At 46.1% G+C, this 16253-nt stretch overlaps 1 protein-coding gene and 1 pseudogene across 2 annotated transcripts in view; one reads left to right on the forward strand and one right to left on the reverse strand.

Annotated features, from left to right (window-relative positions):
• The window catches only part of IL18RAP (interleukin 18 receptor accessory protein), a 44853-nt gene that overhangs the window by 5344 nt on the left and 23256 nt on the right, over nucleotides 1-16253 (forward strand). For both annotated transcript variants that reach the window (XM_075917392.2, XM_089775388.1), the window contains 4 exons: nucleotides 12512-12782; nucleotides 13377-13551; nucleotides 15685-15859; nucleotides 15998-16069. In XM_075917392.2, the coding sequence (XP_075773507.2) occupies nucleotides 12512-12782; nucleotides 13377-13551; nucleotides 15685-15859; nucleotides 15998-16069 (693 nt within the window). The remainder of the gene's footprint in view (nucleotides 1-12511; nucleotides 12783-13376; nucleotides 13552-15684; nucleotides 15860-15997; nucleotides 16070-16253) is intronic.
• On the reverse strand, nucleotides 2992-4305 carry LOC149525721 (endogenous retrovirus group 3 member 1 Env polyprotein-like; annotated as a pseudogene).

Consider the following 16253-nt stretch of genomic DNA (forward strand, 5'->3'; position numbering starts at 1 on the left):
GATGACTGTCTTGCCATAGATTTTCTCCCTTTCTTAATCTCATCACCACAATCCGTTTCATTACTTTGAATGTCCCTTCCTTACATTTTATTGGGTTTCATGGTGCTATGTATTAGTGGAATTTCACAGAGCTCCAATTAATTTCTCTTGGAAAAGCTGCAGGGTGCCAGCTGTGATTCCTTTGACATCTTCATCCAAGGAAAAATACTGCTTCATAAAAAAGAAGAGGTCTACAATTGGAACTTTTGGGGACTTTTCTGTCAGAAAATCATCCTGGAGGAAAATAAAAAAAAATGCCCATGGGAAAATGGGGGCTCCCCATTTATCACCCCTGATTAGCCATCCATTGACTCATAAGTAGCTATTCCCCCCCCCTTCCTTTCCCTCTCCCTCACCCCACCTTCTGTACTAAATCTGATTTATCAGTTTAATGATGTGTTCACTTTTTTCATTGTATTCCTTTGGTATATATGGTCATGCCAATTCTCTTCCAGAATATGATCTGAGGAAGTGGGTCTGGCCCACAAAAGCTTATCACCTATTAAAACCATCTTGTTAGTCTTTAAAATGCTACTGTACATAGTTTTCCCTTTTGTATCTACATGTTTTGTTAGTCTTTAAAGTGCTACCAGACTATTTGTTGTTTTTTAAAGTGTATTATGTTCTGAGTAAGTAGTACAATAACGCACAGCTGTTTTTATCAGTAAAGTCAGTACTGTTAAATGTCTTCATTACCATCTTAATGGCTCTTTAACAGTTTCATTGTTATGCTAATAAGTCTGGCAGGGTGGGAGGCTTTTTCACTTTTGAGTTAAATAGATTCCCTCCAGAGAGAGACTGGCCAGGCTGCAGCAGCCACAGAACAGGGATAGGAAGAGGTGGTGGGGCTGAGGGGTATTAAAACCCAGCAGTGCCCCAAATGTTCAGGTACTCTAAGCAGCTGTGTATTCTGTGTATGCCTAAGGATAACTCTGATAGGAAAAAATGAAATTGGCAAGAGCATTTCAGGTAGGCAGCCAGAAGGCCAAAAATTTCTGTTTCAGTTCTTTCACAACAGAATATTTTAGAATTTTTGTCCTGTGAAACATTTCAAGGTTTTTCCTTTTTGTCAAGAACCAGGACTATTTTTTCCCCTGAAAACTTGATAATTTCCTCCTCGGCTGGAAATTCTGTTCTCTAGGCAGCTGTAACTGCAATAGACTATTGTTCAAAGTGATACGTCATAGCTAACAGGAAGAGAATATAAGATTATCTTCACACAGTTTACTGATTATGTATCCTGTTGCCACATCATTTGATGCGGTGTTCTGACAAGTATCTTGCTCTATTTTAAGTTGATAACTGTTTGGCTGTGCATGCTCTCTTTGTGTGCTGCCCCAGCTCTGCACAGATAGCAGTATGTCAAACCCAGAAAGAACCGCCAATGACCACAAATCAGATAAGGGATTAAGGCACCACCCCAGGTTTTTTGTAAATCAGTGGCTCCCAACTGCTGGTTCACGGACCAGTGCTGGGCTGTGAACTGCTAGCTGTCGAGCCACCACGCACTGCCAGGCCATGCACATGCCTTGATGATTGGCTCGGTGGGACTCTGGAGCACGGCCCTGTTTGCCCAGAAATCCCCCTTCTTCTCTCCCCAGGATTGTCTCTTCTTCCTGTGCCCAGCACTGCATTGGCTTCTCTGCATGATACTGCCTTGATACATGGAATGCTGCCGGAGCCCTGGGGCGGAAGGGCCCCCAGGGGCAAGGGTTGCAGAGTGGCAGGCAGCTTGATAGGACCCAGCAGCAACAGCAGCAGGCAGGAGCTCTGGGAGCCAGGGCTGGGATTGGCCCCTAGAGCAGGAAGCAACTCGCAGCTGCTGCTTGCAATGACTCTGGGTCCAGGCTGTGGGACCTGGCGGGGCTGCTGCTGGGTCCCCGGAGCCTGGACTGCAGCCGGGAGAGGGAATTTCAGCAGGGCCAGTCCCGCTACTCCTGAGGAGCCTCTCCCAGGGCAGACCAACAGCCTAGCCAGCTCCTGCCCCAGGGTGGGCAGCACTTGGGGGACAGGTAAGAGAGACTCCCCCTTCCCTCTGGGAGTGGTGCCTCCAGTGCCCTGGGGCTGCAAGGGGAGTGTTTGTCCCTGGGCTTCTCCCAGTGCACCTGGCTGTGATCCCTTTCTGGGGCCCAGAGAAGCTGCTGCCAGCTTCCAGAGTACTGGGAACCAGCCTTGGGGGGCCGCCAATCTTGGGGGGTGGGGCTGAAGAGGGGTGGAGGCAGGTGAAGGAGAACAGGGATGTGTGAGGCGGGGGCAAGAGGTCGATGTGGGAAGCATTAAAGGGAAGTTGGGGGAATTCACTGAGGACTTATGGGGAGGATGGGAGCAGAGGTGCAATGGAGGGAACTCTGGGAGGGGATCATAGGGAGAAAACGGGGGATGCGGGGAGGGGAAACTGGGAGCAAGAGCAGCCTGGCTGGGGAAGGGAGAGACACGAGGCAGGGGTTGTACAGAAGGAGACGGGGGAGATACAATGGCAGCTCCCCACCCCATGAGGTAGGTGGAGGGAGGGCAGAGGTGATTGGTGGTAGCACTTGGGGGCACCAGCTCTTATGCCTCTGACAAAATTTCAGTTGCTAAATAGGGTGCCCTGTATGCCCCCTGCCCCTGTGGGTGCCCCTCCTTGTATCCTTCCCTCTGCAGGCACCAGTCACCACGGGGACAGGGGCTGCCCCACCCAGCAGCCAGAGGAGAATTCTTTCTGTGATATTTTTTTTTAGTGTTGTAGATATCAGCAAACTCTCACCCATTACGACATGTATTGTGTGGGTACAGATGTGATGTAAAATAACATGTGACCTCTTACAATTAATTACCATAATGAATATGCAAAAATGCAAATAAAATGTTACTGGTGTTGCCGGCACAGAGTGCCGGGGGGAGCGGAGAAGGGGCAGAAGGGGGGGGAAGGAGGGGAGGAGAGGGAAGGGGGGGAAGGTGAGAAGGGGAGGGAAGGGGGGGCTTTTAGGGTGCTTGGACCTAGAGCAGGGGCGCTTCATCGATTCTTTTGATCTTCCACTCCTCCGAGTTACCTAGGATCATGCCCAGTGACCCCAACAGCTCCCTCCTTTGAGAATACTCAACAAACGTTTGTCTGAGTTTTCTCATATTCTGAGGACAAAAGCTGATTAAGTGCTAAGGAACTGGGGTCATTTATGAGAGGGTATAGTGGGGTTCCCAGGGAACGGGAAGTACAGATTTTATGTAGGAGCGTTTTACAGCAAATGATCAAGAGGAGAGTGATGAGACATAGTACAAGACCTGTAAGCAGGAGGCAAACAATGCCTCCCCCCAGTCCGCCCAGGCTAGATAGCCAGTTCCAGAGGGAATCAAAAATTGTAGGGTCTTGCTCCTGGGCTTTCCACTGATTAAAAGCCTGTTCAGCTGACAGGATGTGTTTGTTAATATCCTGCGAGTTTTCTGGGACATAGGTACAGCATTCATTGCCCATGATGGCACACACCCCACCCTGTGAAGCCAGAATATAATCTAAGGCTTGGCGGTTCTGGAGGGACAGTAACCGCAGTTGGTAAAGCTCCGAGTTAAGGCTTTTCTCTATGGCCAAGGTGTCATTGGCGAACTTAGTGAGGAACACAGAGAGTCACCGATAAAGCTGGGCCAGTTGTGCCACCCCATAGGATGGGAGCAGGATCATCCCAAGCCTGTCCCCTTCACCAATGGGCTCAGGAGTGGCGTGTAGAGACCTGGTACGCCTGGGGCGACCAGGCGGGAGTTGGGCTAAAACGCAAAGAGGAGGGGTAAGGTGTCCTATATAGCAGCTTCCGTGCCATCGATGGGGCAGCCACTTATAAGCATAAGTTCCACATATATAAAAGGACTGGCCATTTGCCCCCATGCCATTATAGCCCTGTAAGTCACGCAGAGCAGTGCGGCGCGAGTAAAATTGCAAGCCCTCACCGGAATCTTGACCTGACGCATTGAACAAAGGGATAGAGGTGTTCGCTATGGGGGACAAATAATACTGGCAAGTGCTATTACCAGCAAACCAGGTGTGTTTTTCTGTGGCAGATTGCTGGCAATAGAGGAGCCCTGGGGGAACGGAGTGTAGTCTAATGGGCGATGGGAGATGCGTGCTGTTTCAATAGGGATGTCAGGACTCATTACTTAAAGCATATTTTTGCTCCTGGGTACAATTTTGGGGAACCACTCTCCAAGGTAACCCTGCTGCATGGTGAGGGATTTGAGAACACACCCAGCAGTTGGAGAGATTAAATTCGCGGGCAAAGGCAACCTTTAGGGCTTCATATGTGTTAGTAGCCAAGTTTTCAGAGGCCCTTCCCCATCCTGCATGCGTGGAGGGCGACACGGGAGACAACAAGAGACTGGCACCTGTGGCCAAAAGTATTAGTAGGGAAAACTCTGCATTAGAACCCATGGTAAGTCTACTGGACAGGGCAGCTACGTTCTTAACAGAACCCCTAACCCCTCAGCGCTTTTTAAACAACAACTTAAGTCCCAGAGCGTCAGTGGATGATGCTCTGGCGGGCTGGACGGTCCACTGTTCTGCTGGTGGCGATGTGGGCACTGCTTTCAGACGCGAGTGATGAATCCAGTTTTTGTGTCCCTCAACCTTTGCTGCCGTGTGGGAAACCAGCAGGACGGTGTGGGGTCCCTTCCACTTCTCCCGGAGAGGCTCGTCCTTCCAGGTACGAACGAGCACGGAGTCTCCCGGCTGCAAGCAGTGGACAGGGGCATCCAGCGGAAGAGGCTGTGAGTCTTTGGTGTACCTGTGAAGAGAAGAGAGAGCAGCAGACAGAGAGCACATATACTGAGATAAAAAGCCGCATCCCAGTTCCCACTCCCCTGCCTGAGCCGGTGTCCCATTCATAAGCCATGCCCTTCCAAACATAATTTCGAAGGGGCTAAGCCCTAATCTACACTTTGGGAGAGTGCGGATGCGGAGCAAAACAATGGGCAAAGCATCAGGCCACCATAGGGAGGCTTCTTGACAGATTTTTGAGAGGTGACGCTTACGGGTCTGATTTGTGCGTTCCACCACTCCACTGGCCTGCGGTCGCCATGGCGTGTGGAGCTTCCACGGGATTTGTGGCTGCTATGTGGTGGACCACCTTGGATGTAAAGTGGGTTCCGTTGTCAGATTCCATCCACTAGGGCAGCCCGAAGCGGGGGATGAGTTCCTTGACAAACTTGAGAGCCACAGTCTTGGCTGTACAGTTACGGCACGGGAAGGCTTCAGGCCATCCGCTAAATCAATCCACTAGGACGAGGAGGTATTTGAACCCTTGAGTCCGTGGGAGCTCAGTGAAATCTATCTGCCAAACCAATCCCAGGCCTGGGGTGGGTTCCAGAGTAGCTGATGGTACTGAAAATCCTGGTCGAGGGTTGTTCTTTTGACAGACCAGACAGTTGGCCTGTATCTGAGATGCTAGGGGCCGAAGTCCAGAGGTTAAGAAGTATTTATTCATAAGCCTCTTTGCCGGCGTGAGTGGTTTGATGTAGTCTCTGCAGCACTGGTTGGATTAGGTCCTTTGATAGGAGGATCTTTCCTTCTGTGGAGTGGAGCCATCCCTCCTTTTCCCGGAGCCCGAGCTTGGCGGCTAGGTTTCTTTCTTCAGGTGAGTACTGATGGATCGGGAGCTCCCCCACGGATGGGATGAGGGCCTGCATATAGCCGTTCTCTGCTTCCAGTGCTTGCATGGTGGCAGCACGGTTGGCTTCCTTGTCTGTCCGGGCATTTCCCTTTGCCATGTCTTGGTCGTCCCTCTGATGAGCCTTGCAGTGTACCACTGCCACTGCCGAGGGTAGTTGCACTGCTTCCAGGAGCCGAAGAATGTGGGCCCCATGCTTGACCAGGCAGCCTTGGACTGTCAGCATGCCCCTCTGTTTCCACAGACCAGCATGAGCATGTAGTACTCCAAAAGCATATCTGGAGTCGGTAAAGATGTTGACCCATTTTCCCTCTGTCAGTTCGAGTGCACGGGTCAGGGCTACCAGTTCAGCAAGCTGGGCAGATGTCCCAGCAGGCATACCCTCGGCTTCCACGGTATCGTGGAGGGTCACGACAGCGTAGCCTGCCCTCCTTTGCCCGTCTACCACAACACTACTACCATCAGTGTACCACTCACAATCTGCATTAGGGAGCGGTTGATCCTTTAAGTCCGGACGGCTGGAGTATTGGGCATCTATTATCTCCAAGCAGTCGTGTTCCTGCTGCTCTGTCTCCAGTAAAAGAGTGGCCGGGTTAAGGGAGGGACAGGTTAGCAAGGTCACTTCGGGGTTCTCTAAAACCTTAGCCTGATACCGAGCTACCCAAGCCTGGGTGAGCCAAAGACCACCCTTAGCATCCAGCAGGGCTTGGACCATATGGGGAGTATACACTTGCATGACCCCCCCCCCCCCCCAACGTCAGCTTCTCGGCTTCTTCAAGTACTAAGGCTATTGCTGCGACCGCCCGTAAACATGCCGGCCAGCCCTTGGCTACTTGATCGAGTTGTTTGGAAAAGTAGGCCACGGGACGTCTCCAGGTGCCTAATAACTGAGTAAGCACTCCCAAGGCCACCCCTTTTCGTTCATGTACATACAGTTGAAATGGCTTGGAGAGGTCTGGCAGACCCAGGGCTGGGGCTTCCATCAGTTTTCTTTTTAAAATTTTAAATGCTTGGTTGGCTTCTGTGGACCAGTGAAAAGGGTCCTGATCTGTTCCCTTAACACATTAATACAATGGCTTAGCCCACAGTCCAAACTCTGGAATCCATATTCTACAAAAGCCCGTCATACCCAGAAATGCCCTGATCTGCTTGCGACTGCGTGGGGTGGGAATTTGGCAGATGGCCTCTTTTCTTTCATTTGAAAGCTGGCGCTCCCCTTGCAGTATGTGGAACCCCAGGTACCGTATTTCTGGGAGGGCGATTTGAACCTTACTCCGTGTTACCCGATATCCTCGGAGTCCAATAACGTTCAGGAGGCTGACGGTGGCTTTAAGGCAGGGGGTTAGGCCCACAGCGGCAATTAACAAGTCATCTACATATTGCAGAAGGAGTACCTTGTCCTCATTGTCCCACTCGGCCAGGTCTCTGGCCAGGGCCTGGCCAAAAAGGGTGGGGGAATTTTTAAACCCCTGGGCCAGCACTGTCCAGCAAAGCTGTTTCTTAATCCTTTTTGTGTCTTCCCACTCGAAAGCGAAAATCTCCTGAGATGGAGCATCAACCGGAATCGTGAAGAAAGCATCTTTCAAATCGAGAACTGAAAAGTGGGTATACTGTCCTCCTATGGAGGCCAACAGTGTGTACGAGTTTGGGACAAGGGGGTGCAGCGTCTTAACCCGTTCATTAACCGCCCTTAAGTCCTGGACTAGTCGATATATGCCATCCGGCTTCCGGACAGGCAAGATGGGGATGTTCCAGGCTGACTGACATTCCCGAAGTGTACTGTAGCTTAAGAACCGGTCTATAGTCTCCTGCAACCCTTCTCTGGCTTCCCTCTTAATCGGATACTGTTTGATCCGCACCGAGCTTTTGCCTGGGAGGAGCTGAATGCTGACAGGGGTTTGGTGTGTGGCCTTTCCTGGGATCCCTGATGACCATACTAGGGGGTACACCTGATCCTCCCACTGGCTCCACTCAGGGGCTTGCACGGCAGAGGGCTCAGCTGCAAGAGTCATTATCCAGGCATTCTCGGGGGGTAAGGTAAGGGTTATTTCATCCTGGGTGAAATTCAGGGTGGCACCTAAGCGACAAAGCAGGTCCCATCCCAGCAGCGGCGTTGGGCACTCGGGGAGATAGACCAGCTTGTGAGTTATAGTTCTGTTTCCCAGAGCGCATTCTGCTGGGGCATACACTGGACACTGGGCTCCTTTTCCTGTGGCACCCACCACAGTGAGGGAGTCCGCCACGGGCAGCTGAAGGGCTTGGTTTACGGCGGTTCGTGCCACCCCAGAGTCCACTAAAAAGTCTATTTCTGAATTTCCCACCCTCATTTTTACTCGGGGTTCTGGGGGCAGGATGATCCGTTTCCCCTGACACCCCTATTCATGAGTCTCTGCTGCCATCATGGGGGCACATTCTCTTTTGGGGCATTCATTTTTCCAGTGTCCCTCCTTTCGACACAAGGCACACTGGTTGCGACCCAGACATCTTCCCTGCAGGCCAGGACGCCCGCGTCCACTGCCCTGTCCTCTTTCCTGTAACCTTCCCCTAGCACCAGCCTGTACTGCAGCTACCATCATTTTCACTTGCTTCTTTTCCTTTTCTCCCTCTCTCAGAGAATAAGCCCTATTTGCAGTTTCCAGAATCTGTGCCATGGACATGCCCATTAAGTCCTCATTTTTCTGTAATTTCCTTTTAATATCAGGGGCTACACGGCTGGTAAAGATCCCCTTTATAATTGTCTCAGTTGCCTGGTCATTGGGATTTGAGTTAGTATTTTGCCGGATGGCGTCCCGAATCCGCTGCAAAAAGGCAACCAGACTTTCCTTTGGTTCCTGTATTAACTCATATGGTTTTGCCCAGTTGTTATGTCGGACAGCTGAGTGCCGGAGACCATGTAAAAGCAACTCCTTGTAGGAGGTGAGATGGGTGTACTGCAAGGGGTCATTAGGATTCCACCTAGGATCTGCTAGGGGAACCACGTCTGCAGGCTCAGGGAGGTTTTGTGGATCCCTTTCATGTCTCCGCTGTGCCTCCTCCCTTGCTTTGGCTATAACCTGATTCCGCTCCACCTCAGACAATAGGGTCCTCATGAGGATATTACAGTCATCCCAGTCAGGCTTGTGGCTAGCCAAACACCCCTCGAACACTGAGATAAACCGGCTTGGGTTCATGGAGAATTCTTCAGCCTGTACTTTAAAGGCTGCTAGGACCACTGGGTTAAAAGGCACATGGGTGTAAACTTGCATAGTAGTGGCCTGGCGCTCCTTGGCGGGCTACCACAGTCTTGGTAATCAGTGGGTAGAATCCCACAGAGGGACCTGAGGCACCTGTTCCTTATATAGTGGGGGTGCTGAATCTGCCATTACAGCTGTAGGAAAGCTCTGGGGGCTCACATTAGTTACTACTGCACCCGACAGAGTTAAATTACACTGTTGCAAAATATCTGTTCTATTTCTTAAAGCCATAAACAACTGCGCATATAAATGTTCATGCCATTTACCCGTTCGCTGACAAAACAGGAGTAATTGGAGGATCGTGTTATAATTGATTGATCCTTCCGGTGGCCACCTTTCCTGGTCCTCCAGCTGATATTGAGGCCAGTCTACTGTACAGAACCTTTTCAGTTTACTTTTAGTCATGGGATCTGATCCAAACACTTTCCAGAATGCATTCTAAAGGCGTACACCATGCCCTGCCTGTCACCTGCCCCATAACCTCAGGAGACACTGGTCATCCCCAGGTCTTAACAGGCGAAAGTCCACCCCACTGGACTGTTCCTACCTTATCCACGGGACTGGTTCTGCACCATCGCCCGCAACTGCTTCTCCACTATTTGAGCGCGTTGCACCGTTGTGCCCTCCGGGGTCGATCAAACTGTGTCTTCGCCGAGGCCCCCGATAAAGTCATCGGTGCGCGCTGGGCGTCGGTTGTTGCCGCAATCCATCGACCACTGGGAGGGGTCTGGGCAAGGCTAAATTTCAGCCTTGAGCCCCACATTGGGCGCCAAGAACTGTTGCCGGCACAGAGTGCCCGAGGGAGGCAACAGCTGGGTTCGGTGCCCAGTGTGCACGCTCCAATAAACACACCGGTTTGGAGAAGCGAAAAAAGTTTATTTGAACGCTCAAATAGGTGCCAGGAGACTGGACATCTCAGATCATCGGCAGTTTTTCCTCCTTATATACCCAGGTTGTTTACTTGCAGGAAAATAGTGAACTGTAGCAAGATTTCCACACTGGGATATGTTGCCAGCCCTATCCTCCTCCTCCCCTCTACAGAGACACATCTGAATTCTATACCACTGATAGTAACTAGGCAACCTCAAGGTCTGTCTTGCTGTTCCCAGCTATTAGCGAGCCAGAGAAAAGTTATGCCGGGGGGCGGGGGGGAAGGGGAGGGAAGAGGGGGAAAGTGGGAAGGGGAGGGAAGGGGGGTGCTTTTAGAGTGCTTGGGCCTAGAGCGGGGGTGCTTCATTGATTCTTTTGATCTTCCACTCCTCCGAGTAACCTAGGATAATGCCCAGTGACCCCAACACTGGTCCTCTAAAAGTTTATGAATGGGTTTTCCAGTCCGCAGTATAAAAAAGGTTGGGAGCCACTGTTGTAAATGAAGCACAATAATAGCATCTGGTAGACACTAAGAGGATGTATGCCTGCGATAATGGACACAGCTCAGGCAGTGGTAGGACTTTCCACTGTCCCCTTGGCTGGACAAAGACTTCTCTTTATACATAGATACAAAGAAGTTATGCATCACTCCTTATGTATCAGGTGCAAGCCTCAGACATACCTGGAAGCCACCTCGTACATGTTGGTTCAATCAAAACATCCCTATCCATCATGCTGTCATTCCTAGAATGCATCAGTACATTTTTGTTTACCTATGGAGAATGTGCTGGTGTCGAGTTTTTCTGGTAATATCCTAGAATGTGTTTACATGATTTTTGCCTGATACCTCATAGTTGTGTTTCTGCAATATCAGCCCTATTTTTGCCAGATTCTGTGAACAGGTCCTGGCACTTGCTCACAGCTCCACTTCGCTTCATACTAGCAAAGTCTTGACTATTACTTTAATCCAGGCCTTAGGCCTCGTACCAGGCCTCTGATATACAGCCTTATATTTTAGGCTCTCTTCCTACTACATGTCCCTCTGATATAGTAGGACAAAGAGACAAAGGAGAATTTATGGTTGTGTATTGTTGAGAGCATTTGGATATGGAGGCTGCCATTGACATATGCAGTCTAAAGATAATGGCATTATATCTGGCAAATATAAACATAACATAATGACAATATTTTTATGTATTCATCACATCTCACAATAGGATATATAAGATCTTTCAAAGCATAGTTTAATTAGCATTGATGCCATGGAGGTGAATATTATTATATCCATTTTGCAGATGAGATGAGAAAACTGACATATGGAGAGCCAAACAACTTGCTCAAGATCATATAGTTAACTCAGTAGTAGAGTTTGCATGAAACTGTTTTTATTTAAGTTTATGCTCCTCCTACATCACCTGGATGTCTTCTGTGCGGAGTGAAATTTAGTTAATGTAAATTAACTTTTGTATTAAACACATAAAAATAAAGATGGAGATAATGCTGTAATTGAATCATGATATTATGTCTACAGCAGAGGATAGCGCTGCCCATGAAAGATCTGGAACTTTGAAATACTTTTTTTTTATTAATGTACATAAGTAAAATCAAAACAAGACTGCAACATAATAGTTTGTGTTTAAAGACATGTGGCCAGGTCCTCAGGTGGTGTAATCAACATTGTCATCGATGGAGCAATGCCATTTTACACAAACAGAAATGTTTTTGGTTCTCAGAGCCTAGTCCAACTGCAATTAAAGTCTATTGGAAGTTGCAGGGGGAGCTGAATCAGACTTATAAACCCCAGACAGTCAATGTGAATTTATATTAATTAACTGTTATTGGACTACATTTTCAAAGGCAACTGGTATAGTGGTAGCTGTGTTGGTCCCTGAATATTAGTGAGACAAGATGGGAGAAGTAATATTTTTTTATAGGAACAACTACTATTGGCACACGATACAAGGTTTCAAGATACACATAGGTCTTTTTGTGTTGGGTAGGTGTCAGATGCCAGACTCCACCCTGAACAGGGGCATCCATCTCACTGTTTTTAGCTCTGTAATGCAAGCCTTATGAGCCCAGGTCAACAGACTCTGGGTACGTCTACACTAGCCCCCTAGTTTGAACTAGAGAGGCTAATGAGGGTGACCGAAATTGCTAATGAAGCGCGGGATTTATATATTCCGCGCTTGATTTGCATATTCCCGGCCAGTCACCATTTTGAAAACTGACTAGTCTGAAGTAACTGCCCGTGTCTACACGGAGCAGAGACGCGCGATTCCGAGATAAACCCCTTAGTTCGAATTAACAGTTAAACCGCATTCTATTAGCAATTTCGATCGCCTTCATTAGCCTCCCTAGTTCGAACTAGGGGGCTAGTGTAGATGTACCCAGAGTCTGTTGACCTGGCTAGTGTAGACGTATCCTCTGAGACTCACTTTTTTCAGACTATTTTTCAGTATAGACATAATTTAAGAGACAATGCCTGAGCTATTAGCTGGGAATATGCTACTTCCAGGCTTCATACAAAGTTATTAGACTTTTATTTCAAACACTAGGAGCCAAAAGATCTTAAGGACACTAAACTGTTAATTTCATTCTCTGGAGAGAGAGGGAAGGCAGCTATTAGGGGATGGATAGATTGATTCTGCTGGCCATTTTCCTTTCTCTCTTCCTCTCTGTGCAGGAATGCTATATTCATGTCAGCTTGCACTGACAGGTTTGTTGCTTACTTTTCAGGGTGTCTTCATAAAGGACCTGGAAGGATTTATCGTGCAGTTGCTAATGAGGAGTTTCTCTTGGAATGTGTTTTGCCATCCCAAAACCGGACCCACATGTTCAATAACTCATTTCTATATAAAAGTAAAGTGCTTTGGTTTTGGCAACACAAACCTGAAGAACCACTGAAGGCTCTCAACAATGAAACCACTAACCCTACTCAGGAAGGGAATGCCCTTTGGTTCAGACCAATAGGGATTAATGCTGCTGGAATATATATCTGTATGATAAGGTATGTCAGGGTGTCAAGAGGCTTTCTTTGATGTACAGCCATTGATAGCTGAAAATCATGGAATCATGCAGCTAAAGGGCTGCAACGTCAAGAGGTCATCTAATCCATCCCCCTGCATTGAAACATGATTAAGTATACTTAAGCCAGGGATGGGGGGGGGGGGGGGGAAGAAATGGTGGGTCACTAGTGTTAGACCCCTCTTCCCCCCAGCAGGCTACTAATGCTTTATTTACCTGCGCCTCCATAGGTACAGCTAATTGTAGCTTTCACTGGTCGTGGATTGCCATTCCTGGCCAATGGGAGCTGCAGGAAGCACCATGAATCAGGATACTGCTCCCTCCAGCTCCCATTGGCTGGGAACAGCGATCCACGGCCAACAGGAGCTGAAATCATCCATACTTGTGGAGGTGCAGGTAAATACAGTGGCAGCAGCCTGACAAGGGCTAATCTGGGCAAACTGGATTGTGGGCCTGTATTTACCTATCCTGGACAGAAGTTTGTTTAACCAGTTCTTAAAAACCTAAAGGACACTAAACTCTTCCTTTGTTCTGATATGTTTTCCTTTGACCTTGGTTTCTTTGCTTTGCTGTACAGGGAAGAAATCTCATGCCTCAAAAACATCATAGAGGTTCAAGCAAAGAAGAATGCAAATTGTTCAGATAATGGCAAAAATGAGCTGTCTCTTCCCATTGAAATGGGACATTCAATTTCCTGTCCTGGGATACACTGTTACAGTCATTTACAAAGGTCACCAGTGACATGGTACAAGGTAATGGTCACTTTGTTCCAAGTATGTGCAAAATAAAATAAGTGCAGTTCTAAGCTACATTTGGCCACAACTTATACTGAAGCAAAATAAAATTGTTCGCAATGCACTGAAGGGAATATTTTAGAAGTTTTTAATTAGAGCTGAGGTGAAAATGGATTGTTTTTTAATTTTGTGGAAAATGTCATGATATGCGGGGGAATAAATGTTCCAGAATGGAGCAAAACCAAAAATTCTAAATTTCCCATGAAGTTAAATTAAAACAAAAAATTCAGGTGAATCAAACCATGTTTTTTCAATAAAATTGAAACATTTCATTCTGATTTCAACCCTTTAAAACTTTTGATTTTTTATAAATTAAAATATATAAAGATTTCATTTTGAAAACTAACTTATTTAAAAATGAAATATCAAAATGTTCCATTTTGAAATTGTTTTAACATACCACATTTGTTTTGTAAATTAAATTTCATCAAAGTTCGTGTTTTTCAAAAAGTTTTTATTGAGATTAAAATGGTATTTCTTGAAAAAAAAATTTGCTGAAAAATTTCTGACAAGCATTACATATAAAGGCCGTAAAAATTGGCTCCAAACTAAAATTTGTCAGACAAGGAAAGGCTGTTCTTTCTTCTTTTTTTTTTACCATTTAAAAGTGATCAGATCTGTATAAAGTTAAAAAAGAACAATAAATGGAAATTACTATTTAAGATATTTCTTTGCATTCAGGTAATCCCAAGTATGAAATTTAGTACATTTTCCTAAACAGAGTTACCTGCTATACAGGAATAACTCTTGATATATTGTACCTAACTATGCATCTGGTGTTACCTATGGGCATGTCTATACATTAGGGCAAAAATCGAGGTAAGCTATGCAACTTGCATAGCTTTTTGCAATAGCTTAAATCGAAATATCTTAATTCGGCTTTTGGCGCTGTCTACACGGTAGTAAGTCAAAGGAAGAACTTTCTTCCTTTGACTTCCCTTATTCCTCATAAATGAGGGTTACAGGAGTCAGAGTAAGAAGTTCTTCAGCTCGCCATTATTTCAAAATAATGGTTTGCAGTGTAGACGCTCTCTTTATTATTTCGGAATAACATCAGTTATTCTGAAACAATGCTGCTGTGTAGACATTGCCCAAATGTTTAACAAAGACTAGAACCATTTCTGTATAAAAAAAAAACTTTTGAATTTCCTGTAAAAGATGCACATTTTCTATGACAAATTTTCCTATCTGGTTTCTTTCTGAACCAACTTTGAATTTGCTTGTTCTGTTTATTTAAGGCCTGATCCAAAATCTTCTGAAGTCAATGAGACTCTTTCCATTTACTTTAATGGACCTTTATTGAATTTAGTCATTCTAGAGGATAGATGCAACAAGTAGTCCTGTGGCACCTTATAGACTAAAAGATGTATTGGAGCATAAGCTTTCGTGGGCAAAGACTCACTTCGTCAAATGCATGAAGTGGATCTTTGCCCAAGAACTGGGTCTTTGCCCACGAAAACTTATGCTCCAATACTTCTGTTAGTCTATAAGGTGCCACAGGACTCCTTGTCGCTTTTGCAGATCTAGATTAACACGGCTACCCCTCTGATACTAGAAGATAGATGTGTATTAAGATGCTAAGAATGGCTGAAATTTTTAAAATCATTTAGTGTTGCTCTTAGTGAAAGCAAAAACAATAGCTGTATTGCCAACCCTAAGAATTCAAAAATCATGAATCATACATCAAGAAACAATAAGATTTATTTAAAAATCATAATGTGTAAAGAAAAGTTTTTATTTTATTTGCCTTCTGGTAGCTAACTTTTCAAGTCCCATTTCATTTTATTTGCAGAATTTTCTCTGCAATTATGAATGTTATAAACTAGCTTTAAAAAAAAGAAAGAAAGGTGATATTCTCATGTAATCAATTGCCTTCAGAAGTTAGGGGTTTGCAAAAACAAACATACACAAACCCACCCTAAATCTCATGAGACTCGTGGTATATTAGACACTGCTATTAACTTCAGTGGGAACAGAGCTGGGTCAGCATTCAGCTCTCTTGACAATCATGCTCTAAGATTTTAAAAGAGAATGTAATTAGTAGCAAAGAAAAAAATATCTAGTTCTTTCATTTTTTTTTCTTTTTGCTAGAATGGAATTCGAGTGACGAGACAGGATTTTAGACCAGGTCTAAAACTTACCAATGATGAAATCCGCCTGGTTCCTATTTATAAGCAAGATGCTGGTATTTATATATGTGATTACATTATATTTGACAACAGCATCCAGTGGATAATGAGACGAGTAATTAGAGTAAAAACCACTGGTAAGTAATGTATGAGCTCAAAATAATAAAATATCTGTAGTAACAGCTTATTTGCTGTTGGTAAATTACCCTAGCCTAAGTCATGATAACTACCTTTTCACTACACATAATAGAGTTTTATACTTTCTTGTATCGCAGCACGGCGGAATACTGTCCACACCCCAAACATCTTGTATCCCAGTGGCATGAAGACCCTTGAAGTAGAACTTGGTAAGTGAGAGCTTTTTAGGGTTTTTCTGGCCTGGAAGGACAGGACAATTTAATGAAGTACTGATATATTACTGGATGATAGAAACCAGTTTTAAGGCACGTATGGATCTTGGATCAAAACCTGAGACAGGGTACTGGCAGTATATGCCTTTGTTGGCATCAAAGGGGGAAAACGCATCTCAAT

The sequence above is a fragment of the Pelodiscus sinensis genome, chromosome 1, assembly GCF_052426305.1.
Source record: "Pelodiscus sinensis isolate ZL-2025 chromosome 1, ASM5242630v1, whole genome shotgun sequence".
In the NCBI taxonomy this organism is placed as follows: Eukaryota; Metazoa; Chordata; order Testudines; family Trionychidae; genus Pelodiscus; species Pelodiscus sinensis.